At 42.2% G+C, this 18717-nt stretch overlaps 7 protein-coding genes across 7 annotated transcripts; 5 read left to right on the top strand and 2 right to left on the bottom strand.

The window, feature by feature from the left end:
* The first annotated feature begins 822 nt into the window (after positions 1 to 822).
* On the top strand, positions 823 to 1938 carry BCR41DRAFT_361479 (hypothetical protein). The gene has a single exon (XM_022025541.1). It carries the CDS (start codon positions 978 to 980, stop codon positions 1920 to 1922), a length of 945 nt encoding a protein of 314 aa, XP_021877340.1. The 5' UTR covers positions 823 to 977; the 3' UTR covers positions 1923 to 1938.
* A 1484-nt stretch (positions 1939 to 3422) lies between these two features.
* Positions 3423 to 3719, top strand: BCR41DRAFT_279232 (hypothetical protein; the record flags this gene model as incomplete). The annotated part of the gene is made up of 1 exon (XM_022020210.1): positions 3423 to 3719. A coding segment is annotated over one exon (297 nt), but the record flags the coding sequence as incomplete, so codon positions are not given.
* Positions 3720 to 4251: 532 nt separating this feature from the next.
* On the bottom strand, positions 4252 to 7910 carry BCR41DRAFT_312043 (Piwi domain-domain-containing protein; the record flags this gene model as incomplete). The annotated part of the gene is made up of 13 exons (XM_022021067.1): positions 4252 to 4541; positions 4639 to 4812; positions 4892 to 5066; positions 5149 to 5346; positions 5427 to 5593; positions 5697 to 5813; positions 5894 to 5980; positions 6067 to 6352; positions 6460 to 6694; positions 6817 to 7162; positions 7246 to 7543; positions 7635 to 7706; positions 7797 to 7910. 13 exons carry the CDS (start codon positions 7908 to 7910, stop codon positions 4252 to 4254), a joined length of 2559 nt encoding a protein of 852 aa, XP_021877338.1.
* Positions 7911 to 9084: 1174 nt separating this feature from the next.
* On the bottom strand, positions 9085 to 10183 carry BCR41DRAFT_425350 (hypothetical protein). The gene is made up of 2 exons (XM_022030576.1): positions 9469 to 10183; positions 9085 to 9378 (listed from the first exon to the last, which is right to left on the bottom strand). The coding sequence occupies exons 1-2, from the start codon at positions 10114 to 10116 to the stop codon at positions 9157 to 9159; spliced, it is 870 nt and encodes a 289-aa protein (XP_021877337.1). The 5' UTR covers positions 10117 to 10183; the 3' UTR covers positions 9085 to 9156.
* A 604-nt stretch (positions 10184 to 10787) lies between these two features.
* BCR41DRAFT_174515 (hypothetical protein) lies at positions 10788 to 11823 on the top strand. The gene is made up of 3 exons (XM_022019721.1): positions 10788 to 10997; positions 11109 to 11675; positions 11822 to 11823. The coding sequence occupies exons 1-2, from the start codon at positions 10880 to 10882 to the stop codon at positions 11507 to 11509; spliced, it is 519 nt and encodes a 172-aa protein (XP_021877336.1). The 5' UTR covers positions 10788 to 10879; the 3' UTR covers positions 11510 to 11675; positions 11822 to 11823.
* Positions 11754 to 15735, top strand: BCR41DRAFT_174517 (hypothetical protein). The gene is made up of 6 exons (XM_022019722.1): positions 11754 to 11830; positions 11921 to 13385; positions 13499 to 13632; positions 13729 to 13898; positions 14004 to 14164; positions 14252 to 15735. The coding sequence occupies exons 2-6, from the start codon at positions 12082 to 12084 to the stop codon at positions 15693 to 15695; spliced, it is 3213 nt and encodes a 1070-aa protein (XP_021877335.1). The 5' UTR covers positions 11754 to 11830; positions 11921 to 12081; the 3' UTR covers positions 15696 to 15735.
* Positions 15736 to 16135: 400 nt separating this feature from the next.
* Positions 16136 to 17981, top strand: BCR41DRAFT_425348 (hypothetical protein). The gene has a single exon (XM_022030575.1). It carries the CDS (start codon positions 16269 to 16271, stop codon positions 17931 to 17933), a length of 1665 nt encoding a protein of 554 aa, XP_021877334.1. The 5' UTR covers positions 16136 to 16268; the 3' UTR covers positions 17934 to 17981.
* The last annotated feature ends 736 nt before the right edge of the window (positions 17982 to 18717 follow it).

The following is an 18717-nucleotide window of genomic DNA, read 5'->3' as shown; positions in this document are numbered from 1 at the left end:
CGGTAATGCCAGTTTATTTCCTTTTGCACTATGTTGACTCTCTGCCAATTACCATGTGGTTTAACAAAAATCTGAAAACGATTTCCTCCATTGTGTTTCCATCTCTTATTCAAACCAGCTACATGATCGAAAGAGGTTTATATCTATCCGAGCTATTGAATCGTACACTCGTTTTGCCCAATCGTCTTCGCATCCGCAATTGCTCAAATGATACAGTCTGTGCTATGATTGCGACTCCATTGGATCTGAATAATATTGGGCGGAATGATCAAGAAAGTACAGTGGCTCTCGACCTTGGTTATTTTTTTGACCTTCAGTTGCTTTCACAAAAGATGCGTGTAATCGACTATGAGATGTTTATGAACCAAGTAGTGGGTGCCCCGAAGGATGCAGAACCGCTCACAGATTACAATTTCGGAGGACAGACTTCCTTTTGGCTGGATCATATACGATATCAACAGGATCTGAAGCAACGGACTACCAACAACCATAATTCATCGCGATCTATAGGTATAGACAGCTATCACATACCTAGAGTTAGCAGCCATGACACCAATGCAACACAGCCTTCAATCGGCAGCCAAGAAATGGGTATAGAAGGAAATGGAGGGACCAGCATAGTGGCCAGCTATAGAGAGCAGACCAACTGGGCTGGCACCATTGAAAGGATACAACGTGAAACGTGGGATCTGGAAGAGCAGGAGGAGCTTTCTGTGATTGATAATATCGTGAGAAACGGTATTGTCGACATAATGCATATCCCTTCATTCGCTGAGCGCGCTAATGCTGCGAAAGGGAATGAAAATGGGTCCTTTAGGTCCCGAGAGTTGTTTTACGCGTTCGCAGACGTACGTGGTGGTGCTTTAAATAAGATTGTACAGTGGTCCTTGGATTTCGAGTATTTTCCTGTAAATTCCACGACCTCCATTGACGACAGCTATTCCTTCATAAATCCACAAGAACAAAAGGAGAATCAGATGGCGATATATTACGAGAAGTCACCAGTGTTAGACAACGGCACATGTGTCCCGCCAACAGAGGACCCTCTGGCAGACCAAATCCCCTGGGAGGCACGCTTTCCAGGATTTGCAACTTGCAGGATTGAAAACTATGTAGATCTTCATGAAGAACTTGGCTTTGTCTCTGCACGGATCCTCTCGATAGAGGGACAGTTTCATACAACAGGCTGGATCCCCATCATATATTCTTCTATTGAAGGTGCAGAACGGCATAGGACTATTGCAACCACTTTTCTTCGGTTCGCACCCGTAGTTTTTGAAGCTGCCGACTATCTATGGAGAAGACTCAAAGACATGCTACAAAAAAGATATTTCAAGGCAGACCTTAGTCTTGGCCATAGTGATCCTTCCGATGACTCGAATTGGCTCCTCTTGTCGATGCATGTACGCCGTGGCGATTTTATCACTGACAAGCATGGTTGGCAAGAGTTTGACACTGAATGGATGATTTCTTGCGTCAAGGACGCTGTCGAGTCTGTATTTACGGATGTGACAGATGAAAATATTAACAAAAGCATAGACGAGGCTTCCAGGCTCTTTTATATGGCTACAGATGAAGTATCACCACAGATTATCGAATCCTTCCGTTCTCTTGGTGCAGTTTTCGTTAAAGACCTGATGGATGGATACTTTATGGAGAGGTTTGGCCACTTGGTAGTCTTTGAAGATTGGCTCGGTCTTGTCGAGCAACTAATATGCGCTCGCGCTACGCGGTTTTATGGCACTATGTCCAGTAGCTTCACAGGCGGGATTGTAAACCTTCGCTTCGCGCAAGACTATCAAAGTCGCATTCGCCCTCCATTTATCAACGAAAAGGTCAAAGAACGACATAATAATTATTTTTTCAAGCCTGGTACTGACAGACTATTAACTAAAGAACAGAAGCAACTTGGTATACCATGAGGAGCTTGTCACGAAAAAAAATAAAATAAAATAAAGTAAGCACAAAAAATGCAAGCCATTCTGGAACCTCTTTAAGTGAAATTGTCACAAGATTTGTATCTGTGCAAAAAAAAAAAAAAAAAAAAAAAAAAAACGCTTGATAGATTGATAAATCAAGATCAAGACCATTAAGCATCGAGACGCGTAACGGACCCAGTCAATGGCAATGATTGAACAGACTATTGATGCGCTTAAGATTACAGATGACATCTACACGCCTTCATCGCTGTCACAGAGCAAAGATCGCGATCATACCAACCATGAAGATTCTCACGAACCAGGGATAACAGAAGTCACAGCGAAGGAAATGAAAATAGAACTTGAGCAAAGCAAAACGAATAAGTATGTTTGTAGCCAGAGTAATAAAAAACAAATCAAAGACGAGGAAGTGCAACAAAAGCAGGACGACAACAAACAGGATCAGAAGGCCCAAGGCACATATGAAGAAGAGGAGAATTATCAAGATAAAAAGCAAGCAAAAGAACTAGTAGAAGATGGTGATGAGGAGGAGAAAGAGGACGATGATTATGAAGCGCAGCGGCAACGCAACATCCTACGAAACCAGCAACTCATGATACAGCTGGGTCTCAGCCCCATGAATTTCTCTTATCATCGTTCTTCCATACCACCTACAATTTCATCATACAAATCCTCTCGAGACAAGGTCCTTGATGATGAAGAATATATATATTCACCTTCGTCTTCTTCTGCCAAAGGACCTTCATCCGCTAGGAAACGGATGCGAAAACCTAAAGAAACTAAGTTTGTTCGGCTCATCCAGACGCGATCCTCGAAAAGGATACGAGGCGAAGCTGCGCCGGATTACAGCCACGTGGATTTAGAAGCGCTCGAGAATAATGGTTCACATTTGAATCTGAATGAAATGACAGAACAGCAAGCGCAGAGGGAACACGAGCAAGGGCAGGGAGGCGATTATAAAGACCAAAACCTTGGTAGCTTTATACCAACTTCTAGTTTGGAGTCCTATTCAAAGAAACAGCGGTGGATGGGCAGAAAACAAACTACTAGCTATCAAACTGAATCTGTGATTTCTCTCTGTGGAGTGCCTTTGACTCTAGGTGAGAAAGGGTCGAGTTGCTTACAAATATAAGGAAATGCTCTATTCTTTATTATTTATTCCCAGCGCTTCTCTTTCTCTATCTTTATAGGAAGCATCGCGACCACAATTTGGGATATTGGTCATCTTTATAAAGGAAAGAAGCATAGATTGAAATACTGGAGTGGGAAAGGAGTAAGTGAGAGGATAGACGGATTAAAAGATTGCGCACACAACATCACTCTACTTGTTTCTTTTTTGTTAACTGAGCTATTGTTATTATTATTATTATTATTATTATTATTATTATTTATTTATTTACTTTATTTTATTTTATTATTATTATTATTATTATTATTATTATTATTATTATTATTAATATTTTTTTTTTTTTTTTTTTTTTTTTTTTAAAAAAAAAAAAGAGTATGTTTCGACATCCATATCCTATCGGCTACAAGGCAGAGAAGTATGTCTTTCGAGAGCGATATATGATGGAGATCCAGGAAGGACCCGAAGGCCCCTTATTCATTGTCGAGTCTGCTAGCGGTAAACGGTTTGAAGGGACATCTCCTACGTTACCGTGGACCAAGGCATGTTTGGCAAGTCACTCCAAAGGTACACGAATCAGTGGACCTCTCTTCTTCGGGTTCTCTGATCCAATCACCCAAAAATTGATCGAAGAGCTAGATGGATATGAGGATTGGGATACTGTAAATGCTGTTGTAGAGGAAGAGAAGCGACTTGCGGAGTTTGCATCCCGTCATGACAACCAAGAATCTGGAGACACGACAAAAACCGACTCGACTAATTCTGAAAAGGCTCTGTGAATAAATAGTAACCACTCGTTGAACCAATAGTCCTTACCACCAAGTATTTATAGTGCAGAATTGCTTTATTGATTTTGAAATATTGTCGATAATCGTCTTCATCTCACCAATCTTCGATATCAAGCATTGAATACAAAAAAAAAAGAAAACTGTTTGCTACTCTGATTCTTTTTTTTTTTTTTTTTTTTTTTTTATGTTACTGCTACTATTTGTTTCCTGAAAGGCCGGCCACAAAACGCGATTCGTGAAATTGTGGGGTATGATGGACTGTCAAACTAGACAAAGTACATCACGTTCTTAATACCGTTCTATATATGTTTAGTATGTAAAGGGTGATGGGGTGTTAGAGTATGGATCTTTGATTCATGAAAACAAAAGCAATAACAAAAAAAGAACAAGTTCAGATTCAGTGTAATACCGAGGTTTCGAAGGTCGGTCCTTGAGCACTGCTACCGCTTGAAGTGCTTGCAGCGTCCGAAAAATCGCCGCCTTGGTAGTGCCGAGCACGGAATGCGAGCAAGTGTGCGTAATACACCGAGGGTACAATGCTCACGGACTTAGTACAGCGTGCGTACACGTGGCACAGTTTAAAAGTCAACTCTTGCAGGCTGTCAGAAGTGAACTTGTTCTCATCTAAGAGAACGTGGTATAGAGTAGGACGTGACGTTCCCTGGAGACCGCCGTGACTCTGCAGATCTGGATTCGTTGAATTAAAAAAGTATAGTTGAGAATATGAGAGACAATCGATGAAATGCCAATAGCAAGTATTATACCGACTTTTGTAGCTACTTACAGAAGTCAAATTCCGTTGGATGAGTAATAACGGAATCTACAACAGTGCCTGCAATACAGTTGCCGGATTTATCAGCATCATTCGGGTTCATTGGGAAGAGACGAGCATGATGCCGTTTTTTCACCACACAGAAGGTGACTTTTGGGTTATATGGAGTGGGAGGCTTTTGCGTTTCTAAATTGGATAAAGCGTTTAAAAAAAATCAGTACAACCTTCCCTCTCTCTCTTTTTTTTGTCCATACTGAGCACTTACGATTAATGTGATCACAAGCCTCCCGGACGGCCTGGACTTCGGTCCGCATGACTTGTTCGTACTGGCCTTCTGACACTCCGTCTCTGTAAAACAAGATCCGCTGTGGATACACTCTGTTACGATCCTTGAACGCTACCAATAAGTGATACACCAAGAATTTTAAGCCTTCAATCACCTAATGAAAAGAAGGTTGCGTTAAAAAATGATGTAAAGGGTTGAAGCTATTCAGTAAAGATTATTCTGAGAGAGTATATTACTTCAACGCGACTCTCTTGGACTTTGAGTCGACCTGCATATCTGAATGCATTGTGATCCATCGATCCAACAACGGCAACAACGGAAGGTTTGTTCTCACCGGGAGCCGGATGAGTCACGTCTGCTCCAAGAATCATAGTTGGCACTTGAGTCAAGAACGGAACAGAGTTGGACGGCAGACAACTATTAACGCCTCCCAACTGAAAAAAATATATATATCAGCACCGCAGGCTCCTGACAATAAACTAAAGAAAGCAATATCAGTAAACGATTGCTTTACCTTTGCGTTAATCTTCAGCCCAAGGTTACCACAGTACTGCTTATTAACCCGCGATACGTTTTTAGACAGGGCACACTGAGTCATCACACCATTGCTGTGCGTCGTTTCGCAGTACGTTTTGAGGGCGGAATACGTCTGACACTTGTTAGGCATTACCACCAGAAGCACTGGATTCAGGCGCGCAAAAATATACGAAAAGAGTAAATTATCCACTCCACTAGGATTATTTATAATTGTTAGAGTAAGAAAAAGGCGACCAATTTAACTTACGATTTACAGGTGAGCCACATTTCTGCTTCACCTCATCAAGAAAAGAATCCACAGTTTTGTTAACCGAGCCCATTTGGGCATGGCGGATGGGCGGATTTGGTTGAGAGACATTCATACCTAAAGTGTTCCCGATTGTGGTTAGCTATAGCCGTTATATCACTTAGCAGAACAATGCAACTAAGGTATGTTTGGCTCACCATTTTCATTGAGAGTTGTAACCAATTCACGGACGAATCTCCTCACTGCATCTTCGCGGAGACGACTAAAAAATAAATTATTAGATCCTCGTTAGTTTTCTCAGCTTCAGTGCGAAAACATCCAACTACATCAAGCCCAGGCACGTACTCTGGTCGCTCGTAGACAAGGACACCCCATGATCTCAATTCGGAGCCTTGCACCATTTTTCTTTGTGGATTCATTTGCCAGCCACCGAATTGAGGGGTAACCTCAACCCTGTCACGATAGACAATGCGTGGAGGAGCCAGAATACGCGCAGGAACAACTGCCATTTCCCTTGAGATTTCCATTCCAAATCTCTGGAGATATTCGTTTCGGTCAAAGTCCAGAACGCGCAGGCTGTCATAGATCTTTTCCATTCTCGCTTGCGGGCGGAGGCAGGTACTCTTGATCATCGCTGTAGTTTGTTCCTCATTGAGCTGTAGCAATGAAGGGAAGGAGCAACACATTAAGAGTGAATGTTAATAAGACAGCTTACGATCGTATTACGGGGCAAGGGCATTGGGTCGATATAGTCCAAACATACCTTCTTAGTGTAGCGTTTGCCTGGAACAATGTTGCAGACTTCGACAGGGAAGTACATAGTCTGGCCTTCACGGGCTTTGACGCCGATGCATGGCAAAAAGGGGTACTTAAGTCTCAGGTTGTATGCAGTTTGATAGTACTCAGGAATTGAGACCTTCTTTTTCTTGCCATCATTAGTTTCCTGGTCGAATGTGATTTTGTCAGCAGGTGAAGCGCTAATCTCAGAGATTTTATATCTTTTATATATATAAATAATAATAATAGAAAAGTACAATGAGTAAAAAGGTATCGTGCAATGGTTATCGATATTGAGAGGCTTCTAAATCCTTTGTACAGAGTTCAGAAGATAAATAGTTACCTCTTCTTGAAGTCCGCACCACGATGGGTAACAGTGAAGGATGCCCCCTTGAAATGACGCTGGAGGGCTATAATGTCATGTCTTTGGAGTCTTTTCAAGTCATTTTGATCGCGAGCACGTAGGATGTCTACCATCAGATCATCCATTCTACCACCCTTCATAAACGCTGTTGATGCGATGTCAATATTAGCATACAGTTTGCCCTGTCCTGGGCGGACGGACTGGAAGACGCCATCCCATTTTTCGACACCTCCGCCTAGGTTCTGAGCACCTTGAGGACGATAGGCCGAGCGACCAGCACTAACCATTTCCGAGAAAAGCTTATGCGACATAGCAATGTTCAAAGCTATAATAAACAAGCATCGTGTCAGCATCAGATGCCTTTTTTTTTTTTTTTTCGAACTTCAATAGAGTGGTTTTACATAGTACCTTGAATGGCGACCATGCAGTTAGGGGTGATAGGACCAGTCTTGTTCAAGAACGCATGTAGCTCAGAGACATCAATTTTTGTCACGAAGGCGATAGAGACCGTGAACTCGTTCTTTTTCTTGGCCGCGGCTGCAGCAGGAGGGGCTGCGGCTGCAGGGCGTCCACTATCAAATAGCTCGACTTTGTGTCTGACCTTATCGATACCAAGGTCCATGGCCGAGTAGGCTTGAGCTTTGCCATCAAAGACCATCTTGTTGCCTCCCAGCTCCGGAATAGTGGTTTCGATTACCTTCCAGACCTACAAAGTGTAGAAAGAGTATTTTCATTATAGGTATCTTCTGGAATCAGTGACGCAAGCACTCATAGAATGCTAATGGATATTTATCTACCTGTTTAGCCTTTTCCGCTGGAACATCCGGACTGATAGAGACATCATACTGCCAGATGACATCTGCCTTGAGCTATTGTTAAGGTAAAAAAATAATAATAATCAGTTCATCATGAAACAAGAAAGGCTTTAGAAGTTGACGAATTACAGAAATGCTACTTACTTTCTTGATGGCGAAAAAGTTTGTTCGCACTTGAATATGTCTACCCGCTCTACCGCCTCCGTCTGGTCGAAGCGCGTTCGGTGTCAGCGCAGGGCCGGATGACGCGGTGCTCATCATCTTTGGAATACTTTCTTATTTTTGAATGGGTGTGGATGTTTTTTTTAGGAAGTGAAATGTAAGGAGACAAAAGACAAACGTGGCGCAATAATGGTTGAAAAATTTTTATCGAAGAAAGGCCACAACATCTAATGGTGCAGCTCTGTGCCGTCTTATCGAAAGGCATCATCAATCCGTTCTAAAATAATAGCAGCTTAAATAAACCATTATGTGCTGAAATCTAGGTATTGTAAGTAAGTGTACCATTACTGGACGTATGAAATCCATGAAGGCATTGAGTATTATCAGCATTTCAGGAAAGAGGCACCACCGCTCGCGTTCCGACTTCAAGGCAGCCCAAGACGCTGAGTGAATAGGGCACCATGAGCACCATGTACTACATCAAGGCCAAGGAGCGAAGGGGCTACTCTCAAGGATGCTGCTAATCAATTGACGAAAAAGCGAGTAAAGAAGCATTGCCAGGACACACCATGCGTTAGTATTGCAGCTCTGCAAGCCATATTTAATGACAGTTGATGCAAGGAAGGCTGAACTCGAGTAGTTTGGATTGATCTTTTGAAAGAGATGAGCACTTCAGTCGGATGAGGCTTTGGTGTATGGCGGAGGAAAGTGCAGGTACGATTGCCTGGCGTCAACTTTCAAGAGCGATAGAGCAACTGTAATGATTTGTAGAGCATCTACGACAGCTAGAGAAGCTCCGGTTGGTTGTATTTGGATATAATGTGATCGTAGAGATGGACAGTGTTTCGTGGAAGATGTATATCAAGGTGGATTTGCCGGGTTTATGGCTGAAAATAGAGGGCGGTATTCTTATGGGGAACAATGCTCCGACCATACTTGCAAGCTTGCAAAGCAAAGTATCCTCAAGATTTCAGACTGATTAGCATGCTTTCCAGATATAAATCCAATTGAGCATTTGCAGTTACTTCTAGCTGATATACTTGATAGGTACCCCAAGTTCCCAAGTGACCTTCCAGCTTTCGCAGTAACTCTTGTTGAAGGTAGAACAATACAACACAGGAGAAACTAGCAACACCTGTTGATTCTATGTCTAACAGGCTGGAAGGAGTGAAGGAAGTTAAAGGCGGGACCACTCATTATTAAACCCACACAACACCTTATCATCAGTGCCTCAGTCTCTTAAACAAAATTGTAAAGCTTCAAATTGGTTGATAAAGTCATATGAGCCGTTTGTTAATAATTTTCAATAAATGGCTGTGGATGTTACTAGCTATCAATGTCTTCAAAATCCTGTCTTTTCTAAAATCCGAGCAAATTCCTGCTCAGTAACGCATCCATCACCATCACGGTCAGCCTCTTCGATCATCTCTCGCAGTTCTTCATCCCCCATGGATATGGCCAATTCCTTGGCAACTCGTCGCAGATCTTCAATGCGGATCGACCCCTTACCCTGCAAGTCAAACAGTTGGAATATCCGTGAAACCTCATCCTGGCCGTGTTGGTCCTGATCGCATTGGATTAAAAAACGGCTGATCAGTCCATCACTTCAAATGTGTATATTACTCATATTACTCTGTATTCAACGCTAACATACCTCATTAGGTATCATGATCGTGATAAAATCTTGCAGAGTGAAGTAGAGGTTGTCATCCCCAAAATCATTCTCTTCTGTATTCCTTCGAATAAAGCTCTTATCACCGCCTCCGTCTGAGTCTAGGGTTTTAATGTCCTCATATTCATCGTCATCGTCATTGTCATCATCGTCACTCACTAAAGCCTCGTCTGATTCATCCACATATTTTGACCTGTACCCTGTCTTCAATGCCCCAGACGTCACACGTGAGCTCCGTCTTATACCAGAGATGCCTTCCGCAATCGGCTCCAAGTCATTCTGTTTCTCCTTGCCCTTATTCTTATTGTTGTTGGAGTTGATATTGTTGGTGCTGCTTATCATACCTTTGACTATTGAGCATTTTTTTTTCTTGGGTCTGTGAATACTGAGCGATGGTATTTCGCGGATGATTTCCATAACATTCTCCAAAGAAGCCTCAAAACCTAATGTTCTCATTGCAAGCCTTAGACTCTTGAGTGACATCACTCCTGTATTCTCCGGATCATAGAGCTGGAATGTATCTTCCAATTCCTGAAGATAAGCTGTTGATACGCTCGAGACATTTGATACAACAGCCGGTGTCGTCGCTTTAGCCGATTTAGTTGAGCGCCTTCCTTTAAGTGACGCCATTATTTATATTCGAATTGTGGTAGTGATATAGATGGCTCTTGGGAACTTTTAAGTAATTCAAGATAATAATGAAGGTGCGAAGAAAAAGCGGCATTTCATTTGACCTTTTTGTGATTCAAAACGAAGTCACAACAGTAATTTTCAAGAATTTACTCTTCCCAAGAATCCTTATCGGCTTTCTACAAGCCTCATTCTACTTACTCTCCTCTTGAAGGATTTTGGGGTTACTCATTTACGGTATCTAAGACGATTGGTATTTTTTTTTAGTGCGCTGTCTTGGGTAGATGATTAAGTTGGGGGTTTTAGCCAGGGACACTCGGACGCTAGTATGTAGCAAACCAGCAACCTGTAATAAAAAGAAGCCGCTCAATGAGAAAAGTAGCACCAGCAGCACTGTTCATCCAAACAGGTTAATTACAATGTGTATTTTTTTGTCGCTTGCACATGCATTTCTCTGTTTGTAGGACAAAGCAAAAATTCGTCTCAATGGTTTCTTTTGCCGAAGTGGAGATGCAATTTGGTTCGTGACCGATAAACACGCCTGCTCGTAATGCATAAATGCATTAATAATTTAAGAACTGGAAGTCAAAAAAAAAATTTTTTCTAATGTGGAGTGAGTGTAAAGAGAGAGCAATCCGTGGAGAGAAGTGTGGAGCGATACAACCAGCATCCTGTGCTCTTTCTCTATTTACTTTGCCAACTTCTTTTTGCATGTGCTTGCCAGCCTTTTGATTTGAAGATATAAAAAGAGGCTGACATTAAAATGGTTAATAACATTAGTAAAAAAAAGTGCCTTCTTTCCTCTTTTCTCCCACTTACCTTGCAACACTCAAGTTGCTCTGCACAGACTTATCTCAAAATCGAGAGTCAATCCTCGTGTCGTAAGTGGCAGTGGCTAAATGTATTTCCCTGCGAATATTTCTGGCATTTCTCATTTAGCATTTCATCTAAATGACCTTCTTCTCATTCCTCTCACATTCATTTGCAACTAGCGCAACAACGTATTTGCTCATATTTAACATATACCCCATTCCACACCACCACCAGGTCTAATACTTCTGAAGACTTGAACATTTACAAACACATTCTTCGCTCTCTTTTCCAAAGATACCTCAATTCAACCTTACAGCGATCTTACGATAAACACACCATGGCCACATTTGCCACTGCTCTTGTTCCCGCTTCAATTGCAACCGTACCAGAAGCAGCACCTTTAGAGACACAAATCCTCCCAATCGGGGACCATCCTAGTGCGGCTTTCAATAGTTCACATGGCAAGTACACTATCCTTTTAGCCTGGCTTGCGCTTGTCTGTCCCTATCAGCTTAAAACAGAGCAGTTAATAAGATTTGCTTGTCTGAGTGTAACACAAAAAACAAAAATGAAGGAATAAGCTTGGACCCATTTGCCATTTGATTATGCAATTAACTTTTTTTCCATTTTTAATTACGCATTCAACTGAAATACAGCCATTTTGAACAAGCCGCACCCAGCTACTCGCTCCGACAGTGGCGCCTCTTTTCTAAGTCAAGCCACGAATGGTGGGTTCTGTGTTGAACGTAAGCATTGTCCGGTTCAAATTCAACATAAATGATGGCTTTTAGAAGTTATCAACAGACGCAACTATTGACCTGGTACTTCATTGACATGTTTTGTTCTTCTGTCGCACTCTTCTATTTGTAAATCTTTGCATGGTCCCTGACAGTTGTGCCTGGTATGATGTTTTCATTATAATTTACTGTGTACTAAGCATTCCATGCCTTATTATTATGAAGTAACTAAGTAATGCCTCAATGATCTCTAGAATACATTACTTTTAGGATCCGCAGCATTACTTGTAATGGGCTACATGATAGAACACAACTCCGGTTGAAACTTCAGAACGTAAGCCAGGAAACAAAACCTGCTAAGAACCTTGGAGATCATACACATCAAAGATTCGATTTCAATACGACTGTCCATAGTATGACATTCGATACGCTTAAAATTGACGTTTATGACGTGAAAAAGGCTTTCAACCACCATGTCAAAATTGGACGCGCCTACTTGCCTCTGCGCGATCTTCAGAAGAAGGTTGGCAACAAGTATGATAGCGGCGGAAACAACGATACAGAGCCAGGGCAATCTATTCTTTCATCGCGATTTGATGCTACTACGTTCTGCAGGAAGCACGATGATGTTTTCGAGTTTGACCTTCCACTTTTCAAACATGGATCGTACTCCAAATTTGGCTCCATTTCAGCTGATATCAAGAATGGTGATATTCTCGTCACTAAAGGGTCAGAGAATGGCAAGGATATTTCAACCATTGACCATCGTCCTCACCCTACTCGGTCAGATTCATTTGCACAGCAAGTCATGAATGGAGTCGAAGTCGGCATGGTCACAGTTCAAGTAACCATGCATTTCAAGGACCAGACCCATAACTTGGCCTCCGCACAATTAAAAAAAGGAGTTAGGAGACATAACACCGTTAATAGCATATCAAATGCAAAAAGATCTGTGAATTCGAGTTTGTCATTGGATTCCTCGGCCCCTGAAAGTAGCTGCAACAAAAATGGATACGATTCGGACTTGAATCTGTCTCTTTCTTCCTCCAGCGATACCGAGTCTAGAAATACTCCTGTCAGATCTCTCTCAGCACCTATTCCTGTTTCGCGCAGCGAACACCAACAGCAACAATGCTCACGGATTTTGCAAATGCCCTCTTCTCCACCTAACCTTCTGCTACATTATGGAACAACGCTCTCGGCTGGATCACCTCTCTCTCCGCCGTTGTCGCCAACACTGTCCCAGTGCCCAGGGTCCCCGTCGACGCCTTTGAATACGTATCAGTGGCTGTCAGATAATAATATCAATCTAAATGGCATACCATCCTGGGATGAGTCTGAGCTGAGCTACGACGATGATGCTGGGTATGAAGAAGACACCCTTAGCTCCCCTAACGACAAAGACAACAATAAGGACCAGGTCAAAGGCGAACATCCTACTGAGGCTGACAGGAAACAGGAGGAAGAGCTGATGGCAGGAATCATGGCCAATGGAGACCAAGCAAAGAAGGACCTCTATTTGAGCCGATCTACAGACAGACATAGCAATGGCAAGGATAAGAAACCAAAGTTTAAACTATTCTCCGAGCAGACACGGTCTGCATTCAAAGATATCCAACTGATATATAGTTCATTCTTTGGCCATGGCTGGAATCTAACCCGAGGCGCATTTTGGAGAGGTTTCCATATAGTTGAGCAATACTATGCAAGACATCCAACGTAAGTAAATATCACATTTAGGATGATAGAGTTATCTTTCGCTTGCTTTTGTTCAACAGAAATGTCTACGTTTCTCTAATGATATAATTTTGATATATTACCTGGATAAATAGGCCAACAACAAATAGAGCTTTCAACGACATCGAAATTTTGGAAAAGGCACGTCACTTCGTGCGCCTTGCCATCGCATCCTATGGCTCTCTTCCATGGGTATACTTTGGATACAGCTTTAAAGTTGCGCCACTGAGTACGTTTTTTTTTTTATGTTGTTTTGTTTTTGATTTGATTTTGTTATAAGAGTTATTTTTTTTTTGACTCGATGTCGTTTTTATTTGTTTCGCAGACTTTGTTCGGTTCAATTCTGACCGAAAAAACGTGATGGATTATTTCAAGCTCAAAAAGGAGGATATGATTATCTGGCACTTCGACAAGCGCACAGCTCTTGTGCCTAGTTACTACATCATTCGCGATCCCAAGTACAATGCACTTTGCATTATCATCCGTGGTACCTTTGTATGTTTGGCCATATGGCAATATTGGGATTATTCCTCATAACAAATATTGTTTTTTCTTTGACCTGAAACTAATTTTTCTTGGTGTATTCCTCATTGTTCACAGAGTATTACTGATGCCATGACAGACCTCGTATGCGAATATTACCCTTACAAAGGGGGACTTGTGCATAAGGGCATCATGGATAATGCTCGGTTTGTCCTCGAACGCAGTGGTAAAGACATTGAAGCGGCACTTAGGAAGTTTAATCTGAAGACTATCTACTGGTGAGTTTTAATACTTGGCTTTTATTATTCTCATTTCAGAGCTTCGAGGAGTTATTATTAATTTTACTGTTTTTGATGGTTTACTAGTATCGGGCATTCTCTCGGAGCGGGGTCTTCGTCATTACTTTGTTCTCTCCTCCAAGACCACTTTGCGGATTATGTAATACCAGCAACGTCTGGATCTAAGGAGCAAAAACTAGAAATCAAGGCCTATTTGTTTGCGCCTCCACCAATCTGCACACCCAATCTTGCAGCGGAGTGGGAGCGGACCCAGATCGCCTTCATCAATGAAAGCGATATTGTTTGTCGCCTAAGCTATGGAAATGCATTAGATTTGAAGGAGCTGATCAAGATTGCGGCATTAGAGAGCTTGAATCCAGCTTACAAAGGACTTGATCACAGTGAAAAGATGGAGAGGATCCTTGAGGTACTAGAAAAAGCACAGAAGAGTCTTCGGGCAGTGGATGATGTGCCTCGACTTGTCATAGGAGGCACAGTGACCTATTTACACAAGGTCTATGAAGACACGCCTGTCATTCAGAATAAGCGTCACGGTCGAGACAGCAAATTTGGATTGCCTGAAAACTGGTTAGAAGATACCCCATCTACAGATACTGAGAGCAGCATATCACCAGGCCGATTGCGTGGCATGAGTACTAGTTCCAATACTAGCAACACAAGCCAAAGCACGATCCATCGATCGCTTTCAGTCTTCACTTCGGCATTTTCGATCAAGAGTAATGGAATCAAGCATCACCGCTATGATAACGTGGCAGTCGATACTCCAAGCTTAGATGATAAAAGTAGCACCAACTCAGGAATAAGCGCCAGGGCCCCTAAAGTGATGCCATATCAGCCTAATCAGGCGCCTGTGCGCCTGGCTAGTGATGTGAGCCTTGTACTTTCCGATTTGAATGGGCAAGGTCAACAAGAATCTGTTGTGTTTCCGCATCAACCCCTCGCAGAAAGCCCTCAGGAATTACCTTCTAGGAAGAAGTCTACTACTACGACAACCGTGGCTCCGACAACAACGTCCACATCTAAAATGTTAGGTGACCCCATTCTATATGAAGGCCCTTCTAATGCCCGTGATTTGGCTACTCAGCATATTCTCAGTGACAGTCATCAGGGCAAGGAGATGTCGTTAACACCGTCTAATGAAGAGCAAGGGATGAAAAAAGAAGAGCAGGAGAAGAGAAAAGTAGATCTTGAAGATGAAGATGGTGAATTGTCCGACGAGGATGATATTCATAAAGTTTACACGACACAGAAGCCTCGTATTAATGGCTCCAAGAAGAAAGAGATCCGTATCGAGTTTTCGGATAAAGAAAACTTTATGTCTATTCCACTCCGGACTAATTGGTTATGGCACCATTTCCCACAACAGTATGATTCTCGTATTGAGCGTGCACTTGCATGGGCCAAGGCCCATAAAGAAAAAGAGGAGTGCAAACAACAACGGCGGTCCAAGCGCGACAATACGGCCACCATGTCCACTGTGCCTAGTCAAGGAGACTACTTTTCAATTTAATAAATAAAGATCACATGCTCCGTGTTCTTTTGAAAAGATTGTAAACAAATTGTGGTGAATGAAGACAGCAGAATTACAAACATTGTATACATTTGCATGTTTCGAAAGCAATTCACTGGCGTAATGTAAAAAAAAAAAAGCAAACGAAGCTGCCTGTCCCTCTATTATTCTTAATCAGCTGGTTACACCACGCTCACAATATACGAAATATACGAAGTCTTCCCACAGAATGCTCTAACGCGCGTGGCAGGCCAATTATGAGGAAATCTGTATTTGATTGTGGCGTATTATTGGGACTATCTTTTCCAAATTAGGCAAATTAAATTAGACATGCCAAGTGAGTTGACCCTCTTTCCTTATAAAAAGCTTGAGTTTTAGCTCTCACCTCTTTTCCTCTCTCTCTTCTCTTTTTTCTTTTTTTTTTCTTCATTCTTCTTCATCGCCTCCTTCTCGCTTAATATTAATATCCAAACTAATATTAATATTAATATTCATATTCATATTCATATTCATATCCACATTCATATTCATATTCATATCCATATTCACAAGCAAGGCGCAGCAAAAAGAATCATGACAATTACAGTTCCCCTTCTTCGAAGAGAGACCACTCGAGCACTTTGCGACGAGTTCACAACCATCTTTGATCCTGCCTTGGACTCAACATGCTCTCTCGAAACCCATACCGAAACTATCACACCTACTACTGTGGCTACAATATGGCCTGATGTCCCTTCAACACTTACTCTGTGCGAGAGCAACCAGGACACATCCCTCTTGACTGACACTGCTTCATATATCTCTATGACCGAGACAGAGACCTCGCCTACATCGACTATCTTGACAGCATTCACGCCTGTTAGTACGCCATGCTCCGAATCAGAAGACTTAGCCTTATTGGACTCTCTTTCGCCTCCCCCCTCGCCTTGGAGTTCGTCGTCATTTCTGAATACCATGGAAAATAGCCTTGCAGAAAGTCAAATCAGCAACAATTTTAAATTAAATAGCCAGAGTGACATCAATCAAAACTTTAAAATCTACTCTCTCTCTACTGGCTATCTTGATCTTTTCAATAACTCATCTCATCAAAGTTTATCAGATCTTCAACATTCACAAGGCATGCAATCTTACTACACAATGCAACGCAGCACTATTGATAATGCCATTCGATCTGCATCAGGACATCATTTATCTAAAGAAAACCAGAGTGTTGAGACAGCAGCACCTTCGGACCTCTACAACGTGTCGATTGATGAAGTTCTGTCGACCGAGTCACTAAATATTAAGGGTATATATTCCGCCCTAGGAGCTCAGGCATCTGCATCCGATTCAGATAAAATACTTGCAGCGATGTTGTCTGCTGTGCAAGAGGCCCTTGGCCAGCCAAGCATCTGTTCGAATACCAACGTGAAGGAGGCACCATCACAACACCACATTCACCATCAACGACAGCAAGAAATGGATGATCTCTTTAACTCGGATGGTTCATTAAGCTCGGGAATGGATGACGATGATGAAGATGATGACGACGATGAAGACAACGATAGGGTCGAGCACCATAGCGAAGAGAATAATAGCAAAGATAATGGCAAAAATAACATCAGGAAGAGGGCAAGGTCGCAAGATGATGACGACTCCGCGATTGCAAAGAAGCGTATTAAAAAGCAACAGAACCCAACTTCCACTTCTAGTACAATGCGCTCTCGTCCAAAATCTACACTCAAAGCACCTCGCGTCCGGAGACAGCCAGCTAAAAAAACACCCAAAGTATACCCACCTCGTCGCACAAAGACAGCCACTGTAAGCATGATCAACGAAGGAGAGTCTCAGGCCACTGATGTGTCGGAGCCTGCGATAGTGTTGCTGTCTGCTCTCAACCGCAATAAACAAGGCGGTGATGACAACAATAGCAGCAGCAGCAGCAGCAGCAGCAGCAGCAAAACGACACAACTTCTCAAGTCAAAAACAACCTCAGCATCGCAACACCGGGATGGTGGATATCGATGCGAGTTGTGTCCTAATGAGAGATTTGGAAGGGTCCATGACCTAAAGCGCCACCAAATCTCTAAGCACAACGAGAAGACGTGGCCCTGCGACTTTTGCCATCGCCCCTTCGTTCGCCGTGATGCATTGCTAAGGCATTACGCAGTAAAGGCTGAAAGAAGGGATGGTATCCATCCAACCTCCGAGGAGACCGACAGGCTCTCGGAGGCCAGGGCGAGGGCCAAGTTGACGTAATAGAAGGGTCAATTTACCCTTTTTTATTATTATTATAATTGTATTTATAGCATTTTTTATATATCCTCATTACTTGCATTTTCTTTTTAGTTTTTTCATTTTTTTTTTTCATTTGCAGTTTGCTCATTTGCTTCATTTCTGTATTCATATCAACCCTGTACTCTAATTTGCCTAAAAAAGGCCAAAGGTTATTTCTAAAATGACTTTGTATTAATAAAAAGAATCCATAATATTATATATATACCTGCGCATATCAAACTCAATATGTATGAACTGATAGTACCTTCTCATAAGCAAACGCTACAGTAAACAGTACTTGGACTTCCACGTTTTGGACCATTAATACCAACAGGCTAGCACAGGGACTTGAGAGGTAAAAGTGCCAACATGATGATTAAAAGTCGCTGACATGAGGCGATAGAGATGCGAGAATCGAAGAATGTTGTAGAAGGCTATTGTAAGAATGAGAGTAAAAGATAGCTGCAGTTACATATCGCTTGCTACTAAAGAGCAATGGTGCCTGAATCCCCAAACGGAGTGCAAGCGGAATGTTGGCCTGAATGAGAGCCATGACTTTGATTATAAGCGGATCTAACGCGGAATGTGGGGTCAGCGATGACACAAACAATGCTCAGCCTCAATTTCCTCTTCTCTTTTTTCGCTTCTACCGTTAACAATGTATCTTAATCGAAACTCGGAATGGTTGTAGAGAAAAGACAAGCCTTGCTGGATATTCCAAGGAAATTTTTTTCCTATTGGCCAGACGACATGGTGCAGTAGGATA

This window comes from Lobosporangium transversale, assembly GCF_002105155.1.
Source record: "Lobosporangium transversale strain NRRL 3116 chromosome Unknown BCR41scaffold_48, whole genome shotgun sequence".
Taxonomy (NCBI): domain Eukaryota; kingdom Fungi; phylum Mortierellomycota; class Mortierellomycetes; order Mortierellales; family Mortierellaceae; genus Lobosporangium; species Lobosporangium transversale.
The sequence above is the reverse complement of the archived record's forward strand: the minus strand, read 5'-3'. Positions and strand labels throughout refer to the sequence as shown.